The sequence below is a fragment of the Ahaetulla prasina genome, chromosome 8 (assembly GCF_028640845.1).
Source record: "Ahaetulla prasina isolate Xishuangbanna chromosome 8, ASM2864084v1, whole genome shotgun sequence".
Lineage (NCBI taxonomy): Eukaryota > Metazoa > Chordata > Lepidosauria > Squamata > Colubridae > Ahaetulla > Ahaetulla prasina.
The window spans coordinates 78,217,543-78,244,208 of record NC_080546.1 but is presented as its reverse complement, the minus strand read 5'-3'; the positions used below and the strand labels follow the sequence as shown (position 1 = coordinate 78,244,208).

At 40.1% G+C, this 26,666-nt stretch overlaps 1 protein-coding gene across 5 annotated transcripts in view; it reads left to right on the top strand.

Annotated features, from left to right (window-relative positions):
• Positions 1–26,171, top strand: part of EXOC1 (exocyst complex component 1) — a 45,937-nt gene extending 19,766 nt beyond the window's left edge. For 2 of the 5 annotated variants that reach the window (XM_058192824.1, XM_058192825.1), the window contains exons 9-20: positions 779–832; positions 2,724–2,873; positions 3,553–3,658; positions 9,719–9,763; positions 12,817–12,980; positions 14,033–14,143; positions 14,234–14,310; positions 17,927–18,155; positions 18,992–19,175; positions 21,887–22,086; positions 23,606–23,800; positions 24,498–26,171. In XM_058192824.1, the coding sequence (XP_058048807.1) occupies positions 779–832; positions 2,724–2,873; positions 3,553–3,658; positions 9,719–9,763; positions 12,817–12,980; positions 14,033–14,143; positions 14,234–14,310; positions 17,927–18,155; positions 18,992–19,175; positions 21,887–22,086; positions 23,606–23,800; positions 24,498–24,650 (1,668 nt within the window). In that variant the 3' untranslated portion in view covers positions 24,651–26,171. The remainder of the gene's footprint in view (positions 1–778; positions 833–2,723; positions 2,874–3,552; positions 3,659–9,718; positions 9,764–12,816; positions 12,981–14,032; positions 14,144–14,233; positions 14,311–17,926; positions 18,156–18,991; positions 19,176–21,886; positions 22,087–23,605; positions 23,801–24,497) is intronic. The other 3 variants (XM_058192827.1, XM_058192826.1, XM_058192828.1) reach the window with 3 other exon arrangements.
• Positions 26,172–26,666: the final 495 nt, after the last annotated feature.

The window sequence follows — 26,666 nt, the reverse complement described above, 5'->3', positions numbered from 1 at the left end:
ACGGCTAACCTTTTTGCTGTCACGTGCCAAATGCGTGGGGAGCGTGGGGGGGGTCACGCCCATGTGTGCCCACACACATAATTTAATGCCCCCCTGCCCCACCTCCCCACACATGCGTGCACAATCCCCCCCATGCCCGTTTTGGGCCTAACTGGCCTCCCTGGAGACTCCGGAGGCCGGAAACGACTTGTTTGCAGACTTCTGGTAGGCCCGGTAGGCCCATTTTTCACCCTCTCAAGACTCTAGATGCTTTCTCGTAGCCTGGGGAAGGCGAAAATGGCCCACCCCCCTTGAGGCTCTCGAGAGGCTGGAAATGGCCCCTTTCCCGACTTCCAGTGGGCGGGGAAAGCCCGTTTTTTCCCCTTCCCCTTCCCAGGCTCCAGAAGCTTTCCTGGAACCTGGGGAGGGCGAAAACAGCCTCCCCCACTCACCCCGGAGGCCAAAAACGCCCTCCCAGAACCTCCGTGCGAGCTTTGTACTTACCTGGCATCCAAAATGGGCCGTGTGGAGACTCCTGGGAGGGGAGGCATGGGTGGAGGGGAGGCATGCGCGCTGGAGCTGAGCTAGTGCAATGTTTCACATGCCCGCAGATATGGTGTCATAGGTTCGCCATCATGGCTTTATAGTGATCTCCAGATGGCCCTGCAATTGTACATTTATTCCAAAGCAATTCATCCTGACATGTTACATTCACCATTCAAGCTCTGTGGTGGGTTATTTGGGCAAATCTATTCAGTTCTCTGTGTTTTTTTTATCCCTGTATTTTATCTCCAAATAGTTTATTGAACTGGAGAAGGGTCTCAGTAACAGGTCCTACTATGTTTCAGTTTCTGTGAGTATAGAGTTTGAATCAAGCTGCTTGAATTCTACTCGGCCTCTTTTTAAACCAAGCTTGCTAAACCTAACTATTTCTTGCAGTGTTGCCTCTCTTAAAATACAAAATACAGCTTATGAGTTGAAGAATTAAGTCTTTGTGACTGCTACGTCTTCTTTAAATCCTTTACACTTTGAGCCCCTGGAAAAGAAGTATATTTAGATGAGAAGATATTGAATTTAGATGGATGATGATTAAAGTATATGGTTAATATGAAATGTGTGATTAAAGTGCATCGAAGTGTGTTGTTTGAGAATTACGCATGGATGCATTATGAGCTCTATCATAATGGATCATTTCCAAAGGTAGATTTTTCCCCATTAAATAATTCTTCCCAATTACTAAAATATATATTCTGCCCTTCGTATCCCCTCCCTAGAAGTTGGTTTGTGCTTAGTTCTCAGTGACTCATTTGAGCCTTTTGTCCAAGTGAGGATTTTTTTTTAATTAAGTCATTTGTTTTCTTGCAAAACATGGGTTTTCCCCAAGGCCTTCCATGTTGTGAATGGATTATTTAATTTTGACTGCCTAAGAATCCACCCTGGGAAAATAGGTTTGCTAGAGCAAATGTATACAAGTTTTTTGCCAAGAAGGAGCATGGAAAATTTGACAGCATGTTGCTGAGGCTCCCACTAAAATGACTATTGTGATGATAGTAACTAAGTGAGGATATTCCTTGGAGACCCAGTTTGGTCTAGTTGCAAAGGCACCAGACTACAAAGCAGGAAATCTGCCGACCTATAGGAAAATGTGTAGATTAACTGACTATCCTAGTAAATACCGCATAAATTCTACATATCAGTGTTGGGTCAATCATATTTTGCCATTTATTCAAGTTTATCAAGCGCAGTGATAATGATTTTCTTTTAATTTTTATTGAACAAAAGTTAAGAAGCTGGATCACATTGATGAGGTCTTGTTTTTTCCCCCTGTAGACAAATAGTTGGTCAAGAGTGTGGCTTATATGTACATGAATGGTGTTTGTTAACTAGCACTGCTTTGTGTTAACATCTTGTCTGGAGTTGCCTGTCAAACGCTTATACGGTTAGTCCCCAGTTCATTTAGTGACCGTTTCAAAGTCACAACGATGCTGAAAAATGGGTCTTAACGTCCGTTTTTCACCCTTACGACCACTGCAGCATCCCTATAGTCGCGTGATCAAAATTCAGATGCTTGGCAACTGGTTCATATTTATTGACGGTTGCAGCATCCCAGGGTCACGTGATCCACTTCAGCGGCCTTCTGACAAGCAAAGTCAAGGGGGAAACTGGATTCACTTAACAACCGTGTTACTAAATGAACAACCGCAGTGGTTCACTTAATAATCATGGCAAGAAAAGTCGTAAAAATGGGGCAAAACTCCCTTAACAAATGTCTTGCTCAGCAACATCCATTTGGGGCTCAATTATTGTCGTAAGTTGAGGACCACCTGTAATGAATTTTACTTAAAAATGGTCCTTGACAAGATTGAAGAGTGTGAATCAAGGCAAAGATTGCACATAAAGGTTAATTTTTGCCTCACAGATAATTGAAACCCTTGTATATTTATATAAATTGATATCAAATTATAAGTTTCATGAGGGCCATCTTGAACTTTTCAGCAGAAGGAGCAACTCCTGATAAGAAGGATGTGTTGTGGTTAATCTGTAATCCAGTGTTTATTTTGTCTTTTATGTTCTTTCTGAATGTTACAGCCATCGTTGTTTTTCACAGAACAGCAGGACAGCCTAACTAACCAATGACAAGCAGAGCCTCTTTTCTCTGATTAAATGGCAATCTGTCTGGCTGGGCAGATTTACTGCTATAATTTATTCAACCAGCTTCCTTCTGTTGCTTCCTTCCACAAAAGGGCCATGACCAGAGCTCCACTCTTGCTCAGCACTCGGCTGAGCTGACCTTGCCAAATCATCACCCTTTTCACCGAGACCTGCTCCGGTATGCCAAACTTATGGAGTGGTTAAAGAATACGGATTATGGGAAATACGAAGGGCTGACGAAGGTAAGTCGCTCAAAGAACGAAATTAGGATACGGAATAAGGCACTCTTGCAAAAATCAAACCTCATTTCTCACATCTGCAACATCTGGGTCAGCAGTCCAGATTACTGGCTGGGGAGGGGAAGAGGGGAACCAGGCCACGTGAGCAGTGGGGTGGATATGCGCATGTACATGCAGTTCTGTCAGACTTTGTTGCAGAATCAAATCCAGAAAGCACACAGGCAGACTGATGCAGCAGTATTCATTAACTTATCTTTATATACGTATAAACACATGAAGATAAATGTACAGTACCAATAGCTGATTCTTCCAACATGGTAGAAGTTACAGGCAGGGAAAGAACAGTTCTTAGTTTTAATTCAGCAGAGCAGACAAGCCCAGACTTGTTTCATTTTAGAACTGAGCACAGAGCTAAGCCACACCCAGATTTCTTGCTTAAATTTCTGTTTCCAAAGAGGGCGCTGTGTGCCACCTGTGGCACGCGTGCCATAGGTTCACCATCACCGACCTAGACCGACGATAAATGAAATAAGCACTTCATTCTATCTTTTGTTCTAATAACTTCACTGCTGTTCACATGCTGATTTGTCAAAGTTATCTTGAATGTATGGACATAAAAACAGACGAACTGTTTGTATTCTCTCTTGGAGCCAACGATGTCTGCTTTTTTTTTTTTTTAAAGAACTATATGGATTATTTATCACGTTTGTATGATAGAGAAATAAAGGACTTCTTTGAAGTTGCCAAGATTAAAATGACAGGCGCAACTAAGGAAGGAAAGAAGTTTGGTAAGTTTAAAAAAACAAACAAAAAATGCAGAAGAATCTTTTTTTTGCAGTTAATTACTCAGAATGCAGCAGAAATACAGAATTATTTCAAACATCTTAAAAAATATCTCTTTGCTAGATGTAAGTAAATATCATTTACCCATTAAAAGCAACTATGCTTCGGATAAGCCTCAGCCCTATGCATTAAAAAGGGAGGTTAATAAAACAAACAAACTATAAAGTAATCTTCTGCAACATGTTCATGTTCACCAGAAACAAAATAAAATTATTGGCATCTTGCAAGGTTGTTAAAATTTTGTTAGAGCTTAAGAGGAGGTTCAGAGTTGCGTAAATGAGATAATGACGCCTGAGCCGGAAAGATTTATTGAACTCAACTCTGCTGTTTGCTTGACAGGCAGAGTAGCAGTAAGCTCTGTTTAACTCTTGTTGGTGCCAACCTGATTTTCGGTCGATGAGATTCTGGGAAATTTTCACAACGTGATCCAGAAAGATCTGTTTTCAGAGATTCCAACGAGGCCTGACTTTTCTTAGGTGCTGTTGCTGGATTCTGGGAATGGATTCTTCTAAATATCTCAGTGATGGAATGTACACACACACACACACACATTTTCCAGCCATATACAGGTAGTCCTCGACGTACAACAATTTGCTTAGTGACCATTCTAAGTTACAACGGCACTGAAAAAATCGACTTCTGCCCATTTTTCACACTTGTGATCCCCATTTATTTATTTATTTATTTATTTATTTATTTATTTATTTATTTATTTATTTATTTATTTATTTAGATTTTTATACCGCCCTTCTCCCGAAGGACTCAGGGCGGTTTACAGCCAGATAAAACAGAACAAGAATAAATACAAGATAAAATAATATTTAAAAAACTTATTAAATTGGCCCAAATTAAAATATAATTAAAACAGTAAAAACCCAATTAAAAACTAAAATCCTACGCCAGTCCTGCGCGAATAAATAGATATGTCTTCAGCTCGCGGCGAAAGGTTCAAAGGTCAGGAAGTTGACGGAGTCCTGGGGGAAGTTTATTCCAGAGGGTGGGAGCCCCCACAGAGAAGGCCCTTCCATGATCACGCAATTAAAATTTCGGGCGATTGGCCACCGACTCATATTTATGCGTCCCGGAGTCACGTGATCCCCGTTTGCAACAAGCAAAGTCAACCAGATTCGCTTAACAACCGTGTTACTAACTTAACAACGGCCGCCGTGGCAAGGAAGATCATAAAACGGAGCAAAACGCCTGTAACAAATCTCTCACCTTAGCCACAGAGCTTTTGGGCTCAATTGGGGTCGTAAGTCGAGGACTACCTATATACAACTACTTTTTTGAAGGGAAGAAAATACATACTTCTAGCAGCATGTTGTTGTTTTTATCAGCAAGACTGCTTTTTGTCTTTTGTTTCTTTTTTAAGGGAGAGCAAGTAGGGGTATAGGGAGAAGCAATAAAAAATACATATAGTTCAGTTTTTGTGGGTAAACGAATCTAGATAGGCAGTTCGAGTTAGGTTGGATCCAGAATCTTGCCTTTCTTCAAGAACAGAACATCGATGTAGTCAGCCAGAGCCTGTCCAAGTAAGAAAAATATAAATATTACTAGGGGCAGCTGAATTCTTATAATGCATTTGCTCCCATTTTTAAATGCTTGTACGTCCACATCCTTGATGCTTTTGTTTAAAAAGTCGGTATTTGATTACATTGTTTTAAACTTTTATCTTTACAGATGTGGAATTACCTGAAATACGTTTTTAATTTGTTTTGTTTGCTTTTGATGGAAAAATCCAGCAATAGAAGCTGGCAGATTATAGAATAGAATAGAATTTTATTGGCCAAGTATAATTGAACACACAAGGAATTTGTCTTGGTGCATATGCTCTCAGTGTACATAAAAGAAAAGATACGTTCATCAAGGTACAAGACTTACAACACTTAATGTCAGTCATAGGGTACAAATTTAACACTTATGAGATACTGTATAGCAGAGGTCTTCAAACTTGGCAGATTTAAGACTTGTGGACTTCAACTTCCAGAATTCTCTGGGAGTTGAAGTCCACAAGACTTAAAGCTGCCAAGTTTAAGGACCTCTGCTGTATAGGTTCTCCTGCTTGGGGGCTGGACTTCTGTTCTATTCTATTTTCAAGTTTAGCGTTATATAGTGCGCTGAAGATGTCTTATCTGGCTGTCTAGTCTAAAAAAATAATCTCTAGATCTGAACAGAAGTTCATTATGTTCTTATATTAGCTGGTTTTAACAAACTTTTTTTTCTTCCTATGATAGATCAAAATAGGTATAAACCTGGGTACCTGCAGCAATGGGTCAAGCTGTGTCATGCGCGACATGATATCATTGCACAAATGATGCAAATTTTATATTTGCGTGGCGTGCATGCTAACTTTGGAAGTAAATCCAAGTGAATTCTATGAGCCTTCCTGTACAGGATTCCACTGAATTTTATTTCCTGTGGGCACTTTCTAAACTATACCACTGATCATTTTGTCAGCTGGTACTAGTTGAGAATGTAATTTCCAGATTTCTTTACAGTATTTTAGGTAACATTGTTCTCTGATTCTGCATTTGCAGTCGCAATATTTGTCCCCTCCATTTGTGCTCAAACCCAGCCACAGTTACATTACAGCAAAATGGATAGAAAATCCATTTTGGATCTATCCAAATCCAAAACAATCCTGTATTATACATGAAAATCTTATTGCTACCTACAGTAGTGGCCAAAATTGTGGAAACCTTTGGGAAAAGTGTACTTTCTAAAACTAGCTAATAACAGCACATTTTTTTGGAGTAGTACCATAAAATTATATATCAATGGAAAGATAATTTAATCAAGAATGTAATGCAATAACTTTTATGAAGGGTTTGCTATTAGAATAGCAGTTACAGTATAAAGAAGACAAGTGAAACACGTAGAAAAAACGAGATACAAAAATTATCAGCATAGAAAAAACGAGACACACAAAAATTATCATGTCAGCTAATACTTAGTTGGGTAACCTTTAGCATGAATTACGGCCTTACAACATCTTCCCATGAAATGAACCAAATCTTTTGCAGCTGTTATAATGTGAAACCAAGATTGAATGATTGTTTCTACTAACTGGGTTTTATTGCTGGGTCGCTTCTGATTAACAAGTTTCTTTAGTCGGCTCCATAGGTTTTCAGTTGGGTTAAGTCCTGGGCTATTCCCAGGCTATTCCAGCAGTGGAATATGATTATCTTGAAACTCCCCCCAAAAAAGTGGTGTTATTAGCCATCAAACCTCAAAAAAACCTTTCCCAAAAGGTTTCCACAATTTTGGCCATTACTGGATCTAATTTGTAAAAATGAGGCTATTTGTATGGTTTGGTACAAAGACACTCCTTAGTCTCATGATCAACGACTTACGCTTTAAAGATATGCTAAGCCTTTCGCATCTTTCCTTGGTGGGCCTCAGGGACTTTTGAGGAAAATTTCTGAGGAAAATGATGATTTGATATTGCTGTATAAAGCAGCATTTTATCTCTGGGCTCCCAACTTGGGTTGTTCCATTATTGTCGGGACGAGTCTAACAATGAAAGCATGAAGGCGGCCTGTTAGAGAGGCACTAGAGTCTAGACCAGGGGTCTCCAACCTTGGCAACCTGGTTGAGGGATTCTGGGAATTGAAGTCCACAAGTCTTAAAGTTGCCAAGGTTGGAGACCCCTGGTCTAGAAGATGTCCAAGGAAAGTAGGTTTCTTCATGCAGTCCAAGAAAACTGCATCCACACCCCTTGCCATGCTGCAGAGAAAGTTGGGGTCAACTTTTGGATCAGGGTTACAGTAAAAAAAAAATAAAGATACAATTGCCTTTAAATCAAACCTGGTGACTCCAGAAGGCACATCCATGTAGTTTGGTTTGCAGCAATCTAGAAAAAGGTGGACAGACAGTCCTTGCCTTACAGTCATTTGTTTAGCAGTGATTCAGAGTTGCTGGGGCATTGACAAAAAGTGAATTTATGACTGATCCTTGCACTTAACAACCGTCGCAGCATCCGCAGCATTCCAAATTCACTCGAGTGCCATTTGCAACCATTTTCAGCTGGCTTCGGACAAGCAACTCATTAGGGGAAACCCGATTCACTTTAAAGACCACATGATTTCCTTTGCCAAAAAGGTTATAAAATCGGGCATAACTCACTTAACAGCTGCCTTGCTTAGCAGCTGAAATCTTCATCCCGACTATGGTTGTAAGTCAAGGACCACCTGTTTAGTCCCTGTTAATAAAATGGCCTGCAATCCAAAGATGTGTTTCAGGATCTAAATGTGAACATTGTAAAACGGGTCTCCAACCTTGGCCACTATAAGCCTGGCAGACTTCAACTCCCAGAATTCCCCAGCCAGCCAAGCTGGTTGGGGAATTCTGGGAGTTGAAGTCCGCCAAGCTTAAAATGGCCAGGAACCCCTGTTGTAAAAAATCCTATCACACACTTTGTTCAGATCTTGCGGCTTCTTTGGGCTGCCAGATTCTTTGAGCAAGATCTGCTTTCTCTTATAATTTGTCCACACCTGATGCACCACTTTGCACCATTTGTGTTTGTTGTTTCCCATCTGAATAAAAAAATAAAGATATAATTGCCTTTAAATCAAACCTGGTGACTCCAGAAGGCACATCCATGTAGTTTGGTTTGCAGCAATCTAGAAAAGGTGGACAGACAGTCCTTGCCTTACAGTCATTTGTTTAGCAGTGATTCACAGTTGCTGGGGCATTGACAAAAAGTGAATTTATGACTGATCCTTGCACTTAACAACCGTCGCAGCATCCGCAGCCTTCAAATTCACTCGAGTGCCATTTGCAACCATTTTCAGCTGGCTGAGGGATTCTGGGAATTGAAGTCCACAAGTCTTAAAGTTGCCAAGGTTGGAGACCTCTGGTCTAGAAGATGTCCAAGGAAAGTAGGTTTCTTCATGCAGTCCAAGAAAACTGCATCCACACCCCTTGCCATGCTGCAGAGAAAGTTGGGGTCAACTTCTGGATCAGGGTTACAGTAAAAAAAATAAATAAAGATATAATTGCCTTTAAATCAAACCTGGTGACTCCAGAAGGCACATCCATGTAGTTTGGTTTGCAGCAATCTAGAAAAAGGTGGAAAGACAGTCCTTGCCTTACAGTCATTTGTTTAGCAGTGATTCACAGTTGCTGGGGCATTGACAAAAAGTGAATTTATGACTGATCCTTGCACTTAACAACCGTCGCAGCATCCGCAGCCTTTCAAATTCACTCGAGTGCCATTTGTGACCATTTTCAACTGGCTTCGGACAAGCAACTCATTAGGGGAAACCCGATTCACTTTAAAGACCACATGATTTCCTTTGCTAAAAAGGTTATAAAATCAGGCATGACTCACTTAACAGCTGCCTTGCTTAGCAGCTGAAATCTTTATCCTGACTATGGTTGTAAGTCAAGGACCATCTGTTTAGTCCCTGTTAATAAAATGGCCTGCAATCCAAAGATGTGTTCCAGGATCTAAATGTGAACATTGTAAAACGGGTCTCCAACAATGGCCACTATAAGCCTGGCGGACTTCAACTCCCAGAATTCCCCAGCCAGCCAAGCTGGTTGGGGAATTCTGGGAGTTGAAGTCCGCCAGGCTTAAAATGGCCAAGGACCCCTGTTGTAAAAAAATCCTATCACACACTTTGTTCAGATCTTGCGGCTTCTTTGGGCTGCCAGATTCTTTGAGCAAGATCTGCTTTCTCTTATAATTTGTCCACACCTGATGCACCACTTTGCACCATTTGTGTTTGTTGTTTCCCATCTGAATAAAAAAAAATAATAATAATGGGGGGAAATCATGGAAAGGCTACTTAATGCATATGTCCTGCATATTTAAATACTGTAGATTCCACCTTAGTGTCTTCCCAGCTCTGTACGTTTGCAACTCGTAGTTACTTGCTTCTTACAGTTCTCTGCATGTTTCTTTCCAGCTAGTGCTTAACTTTGCATCTCGTGCATGATTTGTGCCAAATGCATTTTTAACTTGTCTTTGTCTTTGATGCTTGCAACCTAATTCATCCCAGCCACCCTGCCTCGAAAAGAAAGTGCTGTCAAACAGGAAACAGAGAGTGAGTATCGCCAGAGCTTTAAGTGGTTATTGCCAGTGCATTTTATGTTTTGGTAAACAAAAACAAAACCAAACAAAACCAAACAAAACCCTCCACAAATTATCATGGCAAAACCTGTGAATTGTCAGATGCGGTGTTTTTGCACTTGATCTGAGGTACAGGAAAACGTTCAACCGGGGAAGCAGCAAAAAAATAATACTTGAACGCTGCAGTGGGATTTGAGTCATGGGCAAAATAAAACGTGTTTTACAAATTATGTTAAAGTTAGGAAGCATCGTACCTTCCTCATATTTCTTGGAATATGAGAAAAGTGTTTCTAAAGTACAGGATGCTGACGCTGTGAATTAATCCATGAGGATTGGCAGGGCACATAAAGGACAGCTGCAAGCCCAGTGCAAGGCACTGAAAATGGTTAAATAATGCTAGCATGGAATTATTCTGCATCGCATCATCCTTATTCATTACGGGAATACCATTTTGTGCATACGAAGTCTGACTGGTGGAGAACTTTCTCCCAGGCATCGCCCCGCCCCCCCCCCCCAACACACACTTCAGCTTTAACTTGCAGCAATGTGAACTCGTATACTGATAGATATGCCTCTATATTTGCATTTTATAGAGGGAGGCGGTGGCTCAGTGGCTAAGACGCTGAGCTTGTCGATCGAAAGGTCGGCAGTTCAGCGGTTCGAATCCCTAGTGCCCCGTAACGGGGTGAACTCCCGTTACTTCTCCCAGCTTCTGCCAACCTAGCAGTTTGAAAGCAGGTAAAAAATATAAGTAGAAAAATAGGGACCACCTTTGGTGGGAAGGTAACAGCGTTCCATGTGCCTTTGACGTTGAGTCATGCCGGCCACATGACCACGGAGACGTCTTTGGACAGCGCTGGCTCTTCGAGTTTGAAACGGAGATCAGCACCGCCCCCTTAGAGTCGGGAACGACTAGCACGTATGTGCGAGGGGAGCCTTAACTGTTACCGATATTTGTATTTTCAATTAGCGGCTGGCAGTTAATTTCGAGAAACACGGTCCTGCAGAGTGTGCTACCTGACTTTTCCCGCTTACATTCTTGCGGCCTAGTAAATTTCAGACGTAACACGCCCGCCCATCTTTGTTAGTCTTAAGATCTATGACACGATTGGTATTCAGTGGCATTGCCATCTGCATGGGCATCAAGTCATCTGTAACTTCCCCCCCACCCATGCATTGTTTGCTGAGAAGTAATTGTGCTGCTCTTCGAATGTGGGTTGTTGTGGCAACACACATCAGGTTTCATGGCTTGGGGCTATTGTGGACCAGCATTTCATGTGACTTGGGGTACTCTGGGTTGAGTATTACCTGACCCCTATAGTGCAGGCAGTTGTTTCAATTCACGTGTTTATTTTCCTTAATGCCAGTCCCTTAATGCTGTAACATAAAGCACTTTTGACTATACCAGGGGTCTGCAAACTTGGCTCTTTTAAGACTTGTGGACTTTAACTCCCAGAGTTCCTCAGCCAGCTTTGCTTTGCTGGCTGAGGGACTCTGGGAGTTGAAGTCCACAAGTCTTAAAAGAGCCAAGTTTGCAGACCCCTGGACTATACAAAGGATGATCTCCAAGGGTTTGAGATTTCCCACCCAGTTACCTATTGCGCTTCCTACACCCTTTCAAATGCTGGCCTATTGAATTATAATTTCTCGGTTTAAGAATAAGCCTTCTCGAATGAAGGCGAATATATACATTTCCCAGGATAATGTCTCAGGATCCAATCTGGGTCAGTCACCGGGATCAGAGGTTTTGAGTTCAGAAGTTCTCTAACTAGAGCAGGGGTCTGCAATCTTAAAACACTCAAAGAGCCATTTGGATCCGTTTCCCACAGAAAAAAACACACTGGGAGAGACAAAACCTGGGTAGGCGTGGCCAACTCCATGTCACTCACTTCCACCAGTCACATGATCCCCTAACGCCTACCCAGCTGGTCTTTACTGCAGAGAACCGGTTGTTAAAAAACTCCAGGAACCACAAAACCCTTTTGACATCCCTCCCTCCCTCCCTCCATCCCTCCCTCCCTCCCTCCCTCCCTTCCTCCCTCCCTCTATGTCTCTCTCTCTTCCCTTCTCTCTGTCTCTGCCCTGGCCCTTCTCCATCTCCTGCCGTCACCCTTACCTTCTCAGGCTAGATGAGGAATGACTGGGAGGGGAGGGCTAGAAGCTTCTTTCAGCCTCTGATGTGATTGGTGCCCAAAAACAATTAAAAGAGAAACAAGACATCTAAAAATGCCTTACGCTGTCTCAAACAATGATTTGTCTAGAAATTAAAGCAGAGGATTGCAGTCTGCTCAAAACGCTGCTGGCGGATGGCGCGAGACATCTCCTCATAATTTAGCATTTCATTTGCCCATTTTAGAGGGTCAACCACCCCTTGGATGGTGAAGGAAGTAAAGGTTGGAAGCAGGAAATATGGGGATGGAAAACACACACACACACACACACACTCCTGGAACTTTTTTTAAGCAAGGGAGCAACACAAAATTGGGAGTCTTAAAATACTTTGACTCGTCTGTTAAGAATAGTCTTCTTCTCATTTCTTTCCCGTTGAAATGAACTATAATCAGTCTGCAGTAAACAGATAAAAGCTGTAAGAGTAGGTGTCACGGGGGAGGTTTCTGCTGGAAAGCCCCCCCCTCCCCAAGAATGGAAAGACAAATGTCCCTAATTTTTTTCAGGAGTTGGTTGCGTCTACTTTCTTCCTAAGAAAATAGTGATGTCTTGCTTTTGTTCTGCCTGGCTTCTAGAAGATGCCCCTTTGTGAAGTGTTTCTGTCTGCCCTTACTTATCCTCTTTTCTGGATTACTAGTGGCCTTAGGTGCTAGTTCCTGTATTGGCTGATCCTAAACGTCTGTCGTTAAGTGTGCATTTCTGAATCAATTTATTGTCTTTGGTGAAGCAACACCAGAGTGGTTGGTTTATTCTGTAGGGAATGCCCTCATAATATGCAGGTAGATGTGGAGATCGTTCTTAGCGTATGATGCTTACAACGGTGTTGCAACTTCTTATCTAGCTTGTGTTACGTCATAGGCCTTCACGGAAGCTCTGGGAAACTGACCGGCTCAACATCTAGCTTGAACAAGCTCTCCGTTCAGAGTTCAGGAAGCCGTCGATCTCAATCCTCCTCCTTGCTAGATATGGGAAACATGTCCGCTTCTGACCTTGATGTAGCAGATAGGACTAAGTTTGATAAGGTAATGCAACGATTCTGGGTATAATTGCATGCCAGCTATTGCGCTCCCCCTCCCCCCCAAAAAAACCTTTGTTGTTGTTGTTAGTTGCAAAGTCATGTCCGACCCATCGCGACCCCATGGACAACATTCCTCCAGGCCTTCCTGTCCTCTACCATCCTCTGGAGTCCACTTAAACTCATGCCTACTGCTTCATTGACTCCATCCAGCCACCTCGTTCTCTGTCGTCCCCTTCTTCTTTTGCCCTCAATCTTTTCCAGCATTAGGCTCTAATTTAACCTAATTAAAAACCTAATTTAAAAATTTAAATTAATTTAAAACCTAATTTAACACATATAAATGCCATTGCAACTTTCTTGTTTTACGTGAACCAAGTGTTCTCAGCTCTTTCCCATATCTGGGACCCAAGATCTGCAGGCTGAAATTCTTCATATTGTTCCTCAGAACTTGATGTCAGTGGAAAAAGGATGTTCGGTGGGCCCACAATGGGGGCCCTTTTCAGCACTTGGAGAATCCAGATGGCAGCAGTTTCTGCGTTATCAAGATAGAAAAAGAGGCTATGAGTAGACTAGAAGTTGATCTCTTTTTTTTTTTTTTTTTTGTCTTTTAAGGACCCTGTAATCCCTGGTGGGGTGGAGTCTGGGCAACTGAATGGAACTAGGTGTTTACTGGCTGGATGCCCTTCCTGTCGCCAATGCAGAGTTTGCAGCTGATATTTACTTATTGTGCCCAGAGAGAGAAATATCTGCTACTACCTAGGATCGAACTCACAGCCTCCTGATTGTGAGGCGAGAGCTCCACCTCTAGGCCACTGCACCACTAAAGTTGATCTCCTATTATTAGCTTTTAATATTTTAAACATCTTTTAAAAATCTGGCAGAGCTACTCTCTCAGCTATTTCTGCTTTTTTCCCCTTCTTCCTCTAATAGCGTCTTATGACCACAGGTACAGTCAATTGAAAACACTTCCATTGCTCTTAAAAAGGAACATAATGGCAATAAGACATTTGTATTTGTGTGTTTGTGTGTGCTAAATATCTGTTTTGATCCTCATAGATTTTTGAACAGGTCTTAAGTGAGTTAGAGCCGCTTTGTCTGGCAGAACAAGACTTCATTAGTAAATTCTTCAAACTTCAACAGCATCTCAGCATTCCTGGAACACCAGTGGTATGAATCTCAATTTGGAAATTATTGACTCAGAACTAAATGGCTGTAACCTTAGCCTGATTTCCAACTACATTTCCATTTATTTTCCAGAGTGATACCGAGGAGACTGATGGAGGAACATTAACAAGATCACACAATATTGGTGGGCTGCAATCGGCATATTCAGAGTACGTTTCCAATTAGCAGGGGGATCTTTTGAACATGAAACGCTCTTTGTATCTTGAATAAATTTGTTTTGGAAGTTAGCAGCATTAGGATAGGATAGGATAGGATAGGATAGGATAGGATAGGATAGGATAGGATAGGATAGGATAGGATAATAGAACTTTTTATTGGCCAAGTGTGATTGGACACACAAGGAATTTGTCTTGGTGCATATGCTCTCAGTGTACATAAAGGAAAGATCAACACTTGATGAAGGTAAGTGTTGAAAGTAAGTTTTGAAGTGTTGAAGGTAAGCGTTGAAGGTAACACTTAACAACAAAAATCACATAAATACCGTAAAGATGCTGCTCATGCAGCAATGAACAATTAAAATTAAAAACCACAGAAATTCGGTTGAGCGTTGCCTTAAGCATAACATATTTTATTTGCACCAGGCTGCTCCTAAAAAAGGAAATGGCAGGATTTTGTATAGAACATTGGACTTGGTGGTGAAACTTTTTTTTATAAATTTCGCCCAGAATTATTTGAAATCAAATAATGAAGACATGGTCAACAGCAAATGGCAGCCAGTGGATGACTGTCTGGGTTCAGAAAATAAGAAAGATGTTCAGTTGACTGAGTTTCATGTTTAATGAATAAAAGAGATAATAAAATAATAAAAATAATAATAAAAAACGCAGCTCGCTGATATAACACCAGCGGAACGGCAAAAACCTGCGCTACTTGGAGCATCATACATTTTAAGAAGATACTCGGTTGATATCTACCGTGTTTTCCTGAAAATAAGACATCCCCTGATAATAAGCCCAATCAGGCTTTTCAGCACATGCACTAAAATAAGCCCTTCCAAAAAATAAGCTCTCCCCAAAAAATATTTAAACGCATGCGCAGCTGGTCCCTGCCATTTCCTCTGATTAGGCTTAGGGCAGTGCTTCTCAATTATTTTCTGTCATGCCCCCCTAGGAAGAAGAAAACATTTTTCGCGCCCCCCGCGTGACTGTAAACACGGGGCTTAGCTTGTTATGACAGTGTTTGCCGAGGTCAAACGCGCCCCCCTTTACGGAGCCTCGCGCCCCCCCTGGGGGGCCCGCCCCACTATTTGAGAAGCACTGGCTTAGGGAGACAGAGCTGGAAATCAGGTAAGATGGAAAGAGGAGCCTTGTCTTGCTCCACACGCCCCAAAATAATAAGACGTCCCCGAAAATAAGGCCAAGCATTTGTTTCGGGGTTCAAAAAAAATATAAGACAGGGTCTTATTTTCGGGAAAACATGGTAGGATGCTGGCAGCAACCCGTATCAAGCATCAGCTCCAGTCAAGGATATTTGTGATACATTTTTAAATATTCAGTCGACTTGAGTTTCACGTTTAATGAATAAAATAATACCATAATAACAATAACAATAACAATAAACTAAATTTTGGGAATTAGGCAAGTTATTTTTTATCACAGGAGTGTTGACACTGAATGAATGAAGCTCAGATTCCTAATCAGAATTGCTTAGCTTGAACAGAATGGGCAAATGACCAACTTTTCTGTAGGAACAGAGGGAGATCGCTATTTGAAGTCTTTGGAATTTAGAATGGGGCAAAAGTAATAACGTAACCATCAAAATGTTTTGATTCTCCTGCTTGGGTGGGGGTTTGGACTAGAAGACCTAGAAGGTCCCTTCCAACTCTGTTAAATCCGTTAAATCTGTTAAAAGAGAAGGTAGAGTTTTACACAGAGCAAATGATTGTTATGCCAAAGTTACTCCTAATCCTAGTGGGTAAAGGCATTGTAGTAAAAGTAGAACAAGAAGCAATGGGTGGAAACTAATCAAGGAGAGAAGCAACTTAGAACTAAGGAGAAATTTCCTGACAGAACAATCAATAAGTGGAACAACTTGCCTGCAGAAGTTGTAAATGCTCCAACACTGGAAATTTTTAAGAAAATGTTGGATAGCCATTTGTCTGAAGTGGTGTAGGTTTCCTGCCTGGGCAGAGGGTTGGACTAGAAGACCTCCAAGGTCCCTTCCAACTCTGTTTATTTATTTATTTATTTATTATTTAAATTTATATACCGCCCTATCTCCCAAAAGGACTCAGGGCGGTTTACAGGCATATAAAACATCAGTATACAAAATTAAAATGAATTGTTAAATTGAATGTTATTATGTTACGTTAAAACAAAAGCATTCAATTGGATAGATAAATAGGTACCTTCAGCTTTTTGTGAATTAGAATTGTAATTTTTAAAAAAATCACAAACCTGTTGAAATAGAGCCATATTCTGTTTCTGGTTTTCTTTATCTCCCAAGATGCCAGGCCGCAGGGAAGGAACAAATGACAGTTCCTGCAGTTTCAATCATGACCAGAGGATTTTAAAAAAATAAACTGGGAGCAACATGAAGCTAGTCATATATCTGCTTGTCGCCTCACTAATAAGGTGGTAGTGTTTCATTAGTGTTTTCCCAACTTGGCACTGACTGGGGAACACTGATAATTGAAGTCCACATATCTTAAAATTGCTCAGTTGGAAAAATACTGAAATACCCCAATCAGCTGTTCCCAGAGGTGAATTTTAGTAACAGGTTCCTTGGTTGTGAGCTCTGTGCCTTGCTTTTTTCTGCCTCTGAAAGCCTCCAAAACAAAACTTCAGAAAAAAGCCTCTGAAGCTCTGTTTGGGGGTTTCTTTGTCTGAAGTGGTGTAGGTTTCCTGCCTGGGCAGAGGGTTGGACTAGAAGACCTCCAAGGTCCCTTCCAACTCTGTTATTATGTTACGTTAAAACAAAAGCACTCAATTGGATAGATAAATAGGTACCTTCAGCTTTTTGTGAATTAGAATTGTAATTTTAAAAATAAACTGGGAGCAACATGAAGCTAGTCATATATCTGCTTGTCGCCTCACTAATAAGGTGGTAGTGTTTCATTAGTGTTTTCCCAACTTGGCACTGACTGGGGAACACTGATAATTGAAGTCCACATATCTTAAAATTGCTCAGTTGGAAAAATACTGAAATACCCATATTTTTCAGAGTATAAGATGCATCCAAGTATAAGACACACCTTAGTTTTTGGGGAGGAAAATAAGAAAAAAGCTGATTGGCAGGTGGAATGGCCTCCTGGAATACCCCCAATCAGCTGTTCCCAGAGGTGAATTTTAGTAACAGGTTCCTTGGTTGTGAGCTCTGTGCCTTGCTTTTTTTTTTTTTTGCTTTTTTTTTCTGCCTCTGAAACTCCCTTTCAGAAAAAACTTTTTTCTGCCTCTGAAAGCCTCCAAAACAAAACTTCAGAAAAAAAAGCCTCTGAAGCTCTGTTTGGGGGTTTCTTTTCTGAAACTCTGTTTGGGAGCTTTTTTTCTGAAGCTTCTTTCAGCCTCTGAAACCTCCGTTTGAGAAGCTGGGCAGGGCTACATTCGGAGTATAAGACGTACCCAGATTTTCATCCTCTTTTTTGGGTGCTCCAAAAAATACAGTAGATCAGCATTGGTTTCCTCATGAGGCTCTGTGAATGAATGGTGACTTAGAAAATTAAAAATAATCAAATAATGACCTTAAATTATATGTTAAATCTCAGTATTTGTATCTAACACTTATAAGTATTATTAATATTGTAATACTCAGTGCCATCTGTTGCAGGAATCACATGATCCGGCAAATGATGATAAAAATATTTCGTTGTGTTGAACCAGAACTGAATAACCTCATTGCTCTGGGGGACAAGATTGACAGCTTTAATTCCCTCTACATGCTAGTGAAAATGAGTCATCATGTGTGGACAGCACAGAATGTGGATCCAACCTCCTTCCTTAGCACAACTCTTGGGAATGTTTTAGTGACTGTCAAACGAAACTTTGATAAATGCATTGTAAGTTTTAAGCACTTTGGTGATTAGATGATTTGTTGCATAGAAAGGGATGCGGTGGCTCAATGGCTAAAACACTGAGCTTGTCGATCGAAAGGTCGGCAGTTCAGCAGTTCGAATCCCTAGTGCCGCGTAACGGGGTGAGCTCCCATTACTTGTCCCTGCTTCTGCCAACCTAGCAGTTCGAAAGCATGTAAACAATGCAAGTAGAAAAATAGGGACCACCTTTGGCAGGAAGGTAACAGCGTTCCATGTGCCTTTGGCATTGAGTCATGCCAACCACATGACCACGGAGACGTTTTTGGACAGCGCTGGCTCTTTGGCTTTGAAACAGAGATAAGCACCTCCCCCTAGAGTAAGGAACGACTAGCACATATGAGTGAAGTGGAACTTTTACCTTTACCGTTAGTGGTTGCATGCAGTTTGGATTCTGGATGAAATTCAAGATTCAGAGTGAGATCATAAGATGGGGTGGCTTGCTTTGTGCTTTGGTATTGCCATAGTGTGTAACAACTCAGTATTGCACAAATATTTAGCCCTTTAAACGGGGCCCCTTCCCTTCCATTTCATGTGGAGGAGGAGATGAAGAAAGATGAAATCTGTGGAAGAAATACTCACACATGGACACACAGTGATTTTGTGCGTTCATATTTTTGTGTAGCAAACGCAGAGGGATGCTAACATGCCTTGAAAATATTTTTTTCTGAATGTAACTAGATTCCCTTTGTTTTATCGTTAGATCAGAGATCCCCTATTTATCAGAAATCAGTTACCTGCATGGAAATAAAACTTTAAGATTAAAAACATGGCTAATCTTTTTTTTTTAAATACCATTTTAGAGTAATCAGATAAAGCAGATGGAAGATGTAAAGATATCCAAGAAGAGCAAAGTTGGAATTCTTCCTTTTGTTGCTGAATTTGAAGAGTTTGCAGCCTTAGCTGAATCTATATTCAGAAATGCTGAACGCAGAGGAGATCTAGATAAAGCTTACCTGAAACTTATTCGTGCAGTTTTTGCTAATGGTAAAATCTCTTTTCTGAAAGTCAGTGATCTGCTCTGTGTCATAAATCGTATCTCATTTTATTGAAGAATTGAGCTAAAGTCTTACATTGCTGAATCTTATGCATTGCACTACAAGTCACTTCCAAATCATTTTTGTCACTTGAGAGTTTGTACCTATCAATCATGAATGTTTAAGTGTTTCGGTATTTCATCCCATTTTTTTGCAGCTCCTTTGTCAATTCCCAGATTCTGATTTAGAGGTACTTATCTTGTAGCAGGGGTCTCCAAACTTGGCAACTTTAAGACTTGTGGACTTCAACTCCCAGAATTCCTCAGCCAGTTTTGCTTTGCTGAGGAATTCTGGGAGTTGAAGTCCACAAGTCTTAAAGTTGCCAAGGTTGGAGACCCTTGTCTTATAGGGACAGTCAACAAGCAAAAACTAAGACATAATCTATCTGAATCTGGGGAATTTCAAGGAATTATGATTTGGGCATGCCTACTGCAGCTATGGCTGTGTGGAAGTTATAAATGCAGTTTGCTTGATTTTGACTTTACATGGTGTTCAGACCAAATCCTTATCTATTGCTTATTAAGTTAGTTGATTTTCACCAGTTATAATCATGGTGCGGTGGCCTACAGGTGGAGCTCTCGTCTCACAACCCTAGATATTTCTTTCTCTGTGCATGATGAGAATATATCTGCTGAATATAACTCTGCTTTGGTGACAGGAAGGGCATCCGGCCAGTAAACCCTCAGCTCCATTCAATTGCCCCGACTCCACTCCAAAGCATGGGCTAGTGTAAAGAGGCAGAAGATTCTCTTCTGATTCAAATAATTTAATGATAATAACAATGAGAGACATAACTGATTTTAAGTATACTGTAGTACACCAAAATAATATATATATTATATATATATTAGTATAATATAGATTAATATATATATATATTAGTTTTATTTAAAAAATTCCTTTTATATACATATTTTATGAACAGAGTATTGACTGGGTCTCATCTTATACAACTTATAACATAATTATATATATTTTATAATCTATTCCAATCTTCTTTTGTGGTTTTTCCAAACACAATTTACATATTTCTATTTCTGCCATAATATTCTTTTTTCTCTATTTTTTTATTTTATCTTAATCTCTTCTTAATACATAGTGTATAAACAATATTACCATCCTCCCTTCACATCCTAATTCTTAACATTACTTCAATTAATTATCTTATTTCTCCATTTATATAAACAACATATTTCATCCTATTCAATTTTTATATTGAAACCCTTTAACTTAAACCAATATCACTTCCCATCCTTAATTCCTGATTTCTAACATTAATTAATTATCTTACTTCATCACTTACAACGCTTCATTTAATTTCAGTTCTTTTCATAAATGGATCAAATTATCACTTCATATTTCATCTACTGTTTGTTTTTTGCTAAACAATATACATATTTTTACTATAAACAATGTATTCATCTTATTCTATTTTTACATTGAAATCACACTTTTTTACTTTTCAAGTTTATCTCTTAATTTCAGTTATTTTTATACACAATATATATCATCATTTTTATTTACATTCACAATTACTGATGCTAATACAATTCCCTTAAATCTATAAATATATACCCTATTCCCCTTCCTCCTTTCCTTTGTTCTTTCCCTTTTACTCATTTTCTCTTGGTCCCTCCAGAATTCCACTTCTTAATGTTTTTCTCCTTTCAGCCCATGCTCTTGTCTTCTTCTTTTTCTTCTTTTTCTTTTTATATTGATTATTTCTTTTCTCCTGAATCCTTTCTTTTACTTTTAAGTCTATTACTTGCACAATTCACTCCAAGTTTTTATCTAGTCTGTTCCCATTTCTTTCTCTTCCCTCTGATTGCTTCTTTTTTGGAAAATATTTTCCCCTCTCCATTCTTTCTTTTTCATTGTTAATCCCAGAGTAATCATCTAGCATTTTTGTATCTAGTCTCTTCCCTTTTCCTTTTCTCCCCTTTGCTCACTTCTTTTTTAGAAAATATTTCCCCCGTCCCTTCTTTTTCCCACTGTTAATCCCATTTAACTTTAAAATTCCCAAGTGCCAATTAGCCGCTTATTTCCATGCCGGCACCACTTTTAAGATTTTTTTAAAAGTTCCTTTTTACTTGTGAATTGGCCAATCACTCACCCGGTACCAATACTCCATTCAAACACCATTCCTGCACAAATCTTAGTCTGGTTGCCCCAGCTTCAGAGTGGTCGTAATGGCTGCGATCCCCGCCACTGGTCCGAAGAGCTTGCCTCCAACCCTTTGAGGAACTTGCTTATTCCTCTTGGTCGTCCTAGGCACTTGTCCTTCTTCACTGTCCCTACAAGATGGTTCCGGTCCAAAGACCCCCAACAGGGGTTTGTCTGGCTGGATTTTCGTGAGGCTCGTTGGAGCCTGCTATTTTCCAGCCAGTCTCGCCACGAAGCTTCCAGTTCTAATCACCAAAATAATATTATAATGTTACTTTCCCTCTTATTAGTTTTCTTTCACTGTCTTCTTTTTTCTGTTTTATAACTACTAGTTAAGACCTTTTTAATTTGTTGTCTGCTATTCTTTACAGTTAACTCTGCTTGTATTTCCAAATTTATCACAATAATCTTCTGACTTAGAAAGTAAGCACAGTTGCCATGGCTCTGATATTTCACGGTGGTATGTCTACATGGGATGCATTCTTTTTATTTTTGTAGTTGAGAAAGTAGCAAATGAAAGCCAAAAGACTCCTCGTGATGTGGTTATGATGGAGAACTTTCACCATATTTTTGCAACGCTTTCTCGTTTGAAGATCTCCTGTCTAGAGGCTGAGAAAAAGGAAGCCAAACAGCAATACACAGATTACTTACAGTCATATGTGATCTACTCTTTGGGACAGCCACTTGAGAAATTAAATGTAAGAAATGTTTTTTTTAAAAAAAATATTCTTTAATTCGGGGTTAAAACCAGAAATGCATATTTTTATAGATATTCCCCACAGGAGTCTCCAACTGTTGCAGCTTTAAGAGTTGTGGACTTCAACTTCAAGAATTTGAAGATGAAGATGTGAGATGAAATCCACAAGTCTTAAAGTTGCCGAGGTTGGAGACCCCTGCCCTACAACGCAAATGAAGTTTTCTCTCCTTCATTAAATACTCTATTTTCCAAATCATTCAAAATAATGAGAATCTAATTTCTAAGAGCAGGTTTCTGAGAGTGGGAAGAAGTGATAAAAGTATTCCTTCTTAATATAGCTCTGGATTAAGGGTTACATGAATGCTGATAAGAAATTGAATATTTTCAAAATCACTTTAAGCTTTCAAAAAACTGCACAGTTTTCCTCATACTTGATGATCTTCTGATGTCCTTCAGTGCTTTGTATCATATCACAAAAATGCAGAAGCCACAAATTGTATTTTTAAGAAGTACAGGGAAATTTGTTGAGTCGTGGCATATTAACTACCGTATTTTTCGGACTGTAAGACTGACCGGAGTATAAGATGCGCCTAGATTTCGAAGAGGAAAACAAGAAAAAAAATAGTTTTTGCCCTCCTCGGCCCCCAGGAACACTCTGCCAGCCTCCCAAACCCTCTGCACATCCTGTTTTTGTGAAAAACGGGCCTGTTTTTGGCGAAAATGGGACACAAGGAGCGGGGTTTCGGGAGGCCAAAAATGGCTGTATTCGGTGTATAAGACGCACCAACATTTCCACCCTCTTTTAGTGGGGGGGAGTGCGTCTTATACACCGAAAAATATGGTAAATAGGTACCACTTGTGAGAAGGTAACAGCACTCAGTGATGTCATGCTGGCCACATGATTGCGGAAATGTCTTCTGGCAGCACTGGCTCTAGGGCCTTGAAACAGAGATTAGCACCCGCCCCCTAGAGTTGGCAATGATTAGTGAAGTAAAATCCACAGGAGACTCATCTGGACACTACAGGTAGTGACACTACAATTGAGCCCAAAATTTACATTGCTAAGTGAGAAATTTGCTAAGTGAGTTTTGCCCCATTTTACAACTTTTCTCGCCACATTTGTTGAGTGATCGCTGCGATTGTTAAATTAGTAACACGGTTGTTAAGTGAATCCGATTTCCCCATGGACTTCGCTTGTCAAAAGGTCACAAAAGGCGATCCCATATGACCCCGGGACACTGCAACGGTCATAAATCTGAGTCCGCCGTCAAGCATCCGAATGTAAAATCATGTGACCATGGGGAGGCTGGAACGGTCATAAGTGGTTAAAAAATGCTGATAAGTCACTTTTTTCAGTGCCGCTCTAAGTCTGAACAGTCACTAGGTGAACTGTTGTAAGTCAAGGACTACCTATACAAGGTTGGAAGATGCAGGTGGATTGTCTTGCAACAGTTTTGGAAGCGTTGGGGCATGGAAGCGGTTTCAACGTGGAAGTTGATCTGAATTGTATCTCATTGCAGCACTTCTTCGAAGGTGTTGAAGCCCGTGTGGCTCAAGGAGTGCGAGAAGAGGAAGTGAGCTACCAGCTGGCCTTCAGTAAACAAGAGCTAAGAAAAGTTATTAAGGAGTATCCTGGCAAAGAAGTCAAAAAGGGATTGGACAATCTTTATAGAAAGGTGGACAAACATCTGTGTGAAGAAGAAAACCTACTTCAGGTAATGTAAGAAGGCAGGCTAAAAGGAGGACATCTATTATGGTTTCCATAATTTGCTTTTTAATCTGAATGACATATCACAAGAATGAAATTTGAATTATACTAGTTTGGATTAGTATGTAGTATGTAGAGACTTACTGGAGAAGAGCCTAATGCTGGGAAAGATTGAGAGCAAAAGAAGGGGATGACAGAGAACGAGGTGGCTGGATGGAGTCACTGAAGCAGTTGGCGTGAGCTTAAATGGACTCCAGAGGATGGTAGAGGATAGGAAGACCTGGAGGAACGTTGTCCATGGGGTCGCGATGGGTCGGACACGACTTCGCAACTAACAACAACAATAATGTAGTGATAGGACTTGAATGAATAGTAGTACAACACATTCTTTCTAGCATGCTGAGGAGAAGAACTATTTTTCTTTCTACATGAATAGTTTATGCTGAGATAAATGTTTGTAGGAAGGACTATGATGTAAGTCCCCATTATCATTTAAGTCACACAGCTCAGAGATAGGTCAGAGAGATCTGAGTGGAAACTCACTGATGCCTGAGGCATTAGTGCGTGAAATTAAATTCACATTCCCCAGGTACTTCGGGAATTTAACACTGAAAACATTTAATGTGACTTCACCTGTGGAGTTTAGGACTGGAGCTTTTCATTTATTTATTAAAGATTCCCCCTTTTCCCCCTGCTTTTGATAGGTGGTGTGGCATTCCATGCAAGACGAATTCATACGGCAATACAAGCATTTTGAAGGCTTAATAGCACGTTGCTATCCCGGTTCTGGAATTACTATGGAATTTACTATTCAGGATATTTTAGATTACTTCTCCAGTATTGCACAGTCACACTGAAGTTTATCCGACGCAAAACAAGCAACGTACACGTTGCTGGAAACCATGGTTGACACTGGAAGTCGTCATTTTGAGGAATGGCAGGATGTTCTTAATTATCGTCACACTTATCGGCAGTTGGCTTAGGCCAGCTTTCCTTAGTGTAACTGTTGTTGTATATAAAATTGGATTACAGCTCTGAGAATTCACAGCAGGGTTGTCCTTGGCCCTGCTGGCAAAAAATTCTGAGAATTCTAGTCCACTTAATTGGAAAGTTAGTCTAGGAGGAAGTACTGCCTAATTGCTGGATAAAGAGTGTTGAACTATACATTTTCACATGTAAGTGGCATGTCAAATGTATATTTATTATGTTAAGTTCATCTGCTTTCCCAATCCTTTACTTTTAGAAATTAATAAGCATAGATATTGTATCAACTTCTGGTGTTTCCTTTTCCCTTTGAAAGTGCATGTTAATATATAGATTAATAAAATGGCTGAGTTTCTGAGAATCAGTTTACAAGATTATGTAATTGCAGTTCTTTTGATTTGAAGTATGCAAAAAGAGCTCTTTACAAAGAACGTACTTATTTCCTGAGGGAGATTATTAGTGCTGCCTCAGCACGGCACAAAGGGAAAAAATGCTTTATTTCACCAGAAGCAGCAGCCAGTGATTTATTTGTACACGAAGTAATATTCAGTGCATTGATTGAGGTTTCCTTGGCAACTCTGAATTTTTTAGATTTAAGCATCATAATGGTAAACCTGTTTGAATGGCTGTCATTAGAAAGAAAAATGCCAGATGCTACTCTTCTGTAAAAGAACTGCTGCAACTCAAAATGTCTTTTTTAGGTTATGCCCTAATATTGTAATCTTTACCTCACATGACACAAAAGGCACCTGCCCAGTGTAATTACCTGTCTCAGTTTCTTCCTCACTGCACTGTTTTCGCTCAAGCTACTACATATATCTTCTGTCAGAGTTCCAAGTAACAGTCGGTGAGGATTCCAGGCGCTGTGGAAATTATGCTTTCTCACCTACTGGTTTTATAATTATTACTGGTGGAAATGGTGTGGAAACTGGACTACCTCTTTGCAGTACTTCTTTCGATTGAATAGCAAGAAAGGAGTTTGTAAAAATGTTTGGCTTGTTCCTTCCCACAAAGCTTGTTTTTTTTCACCATGCTTCTTTACAATGAGCATATTAAAAAAGGCAAGCTGAACTAGCATGTGATGGTAACAGTTGTTATGATATTTGACCGCACTACAAACACAATTGTTAAAGTGTACCTTGCTTTCGAAGAGCCAATATGCCATGCCACTTTCTCCCCCTGCAAGGAACTCAATATCTATCAATTTCTAATTCTTAGGACTAAGAACCATTTGTTTATATTCTATTTTAGTTGTGTAGCTTCAGTTTGTTGATCCTAAGACTATTCTGTATCCAGGCAAGTGTCAAATACTTGTACAGCCTTTCCTGATTAAAGTGAAAAGGAGAAAGTGTGTTAGAGAATGAAATGTGAATAAATGTTTACCATACTGATGACACTGTATCTATTTGTCCTGCATTTACAAAATTGTTGATATATTTAATATCCTAAATAGCACATGTTTCATGCCATTAAAGTCTCATAAAAAGTAATTGCATTTACCCCCCCCTACCAAAAAAAACCCCAACAACAACCCCACCAGTTTGCACTAAACTGATGTAGAATAATAGGGGACTCTCAGATTTATTTTTAATATGTGCTCTCCAATATTGGCAATCAATAGAATCTTGAGAAAGTTCATTGGTTTCCTTGATAGTTCATCTTGGGAATCAAATGGAGCGATAGTGTGTCAGTCAGCTTAACAAGACAATTTCTTACATGATTGGGAAGATCCTGAGTATCCATTAGGAAATTCATTGATATCTAACTATCCAGAATCTTGGCACTTGCCGAACTTGCCACATTTGTCAAATATGCTTTACATATTTTTTTTTTTTAAAAAAGGTTAGCCTACTGGAAAGGAGAGCACCAACCTTAAACACTAATGATCC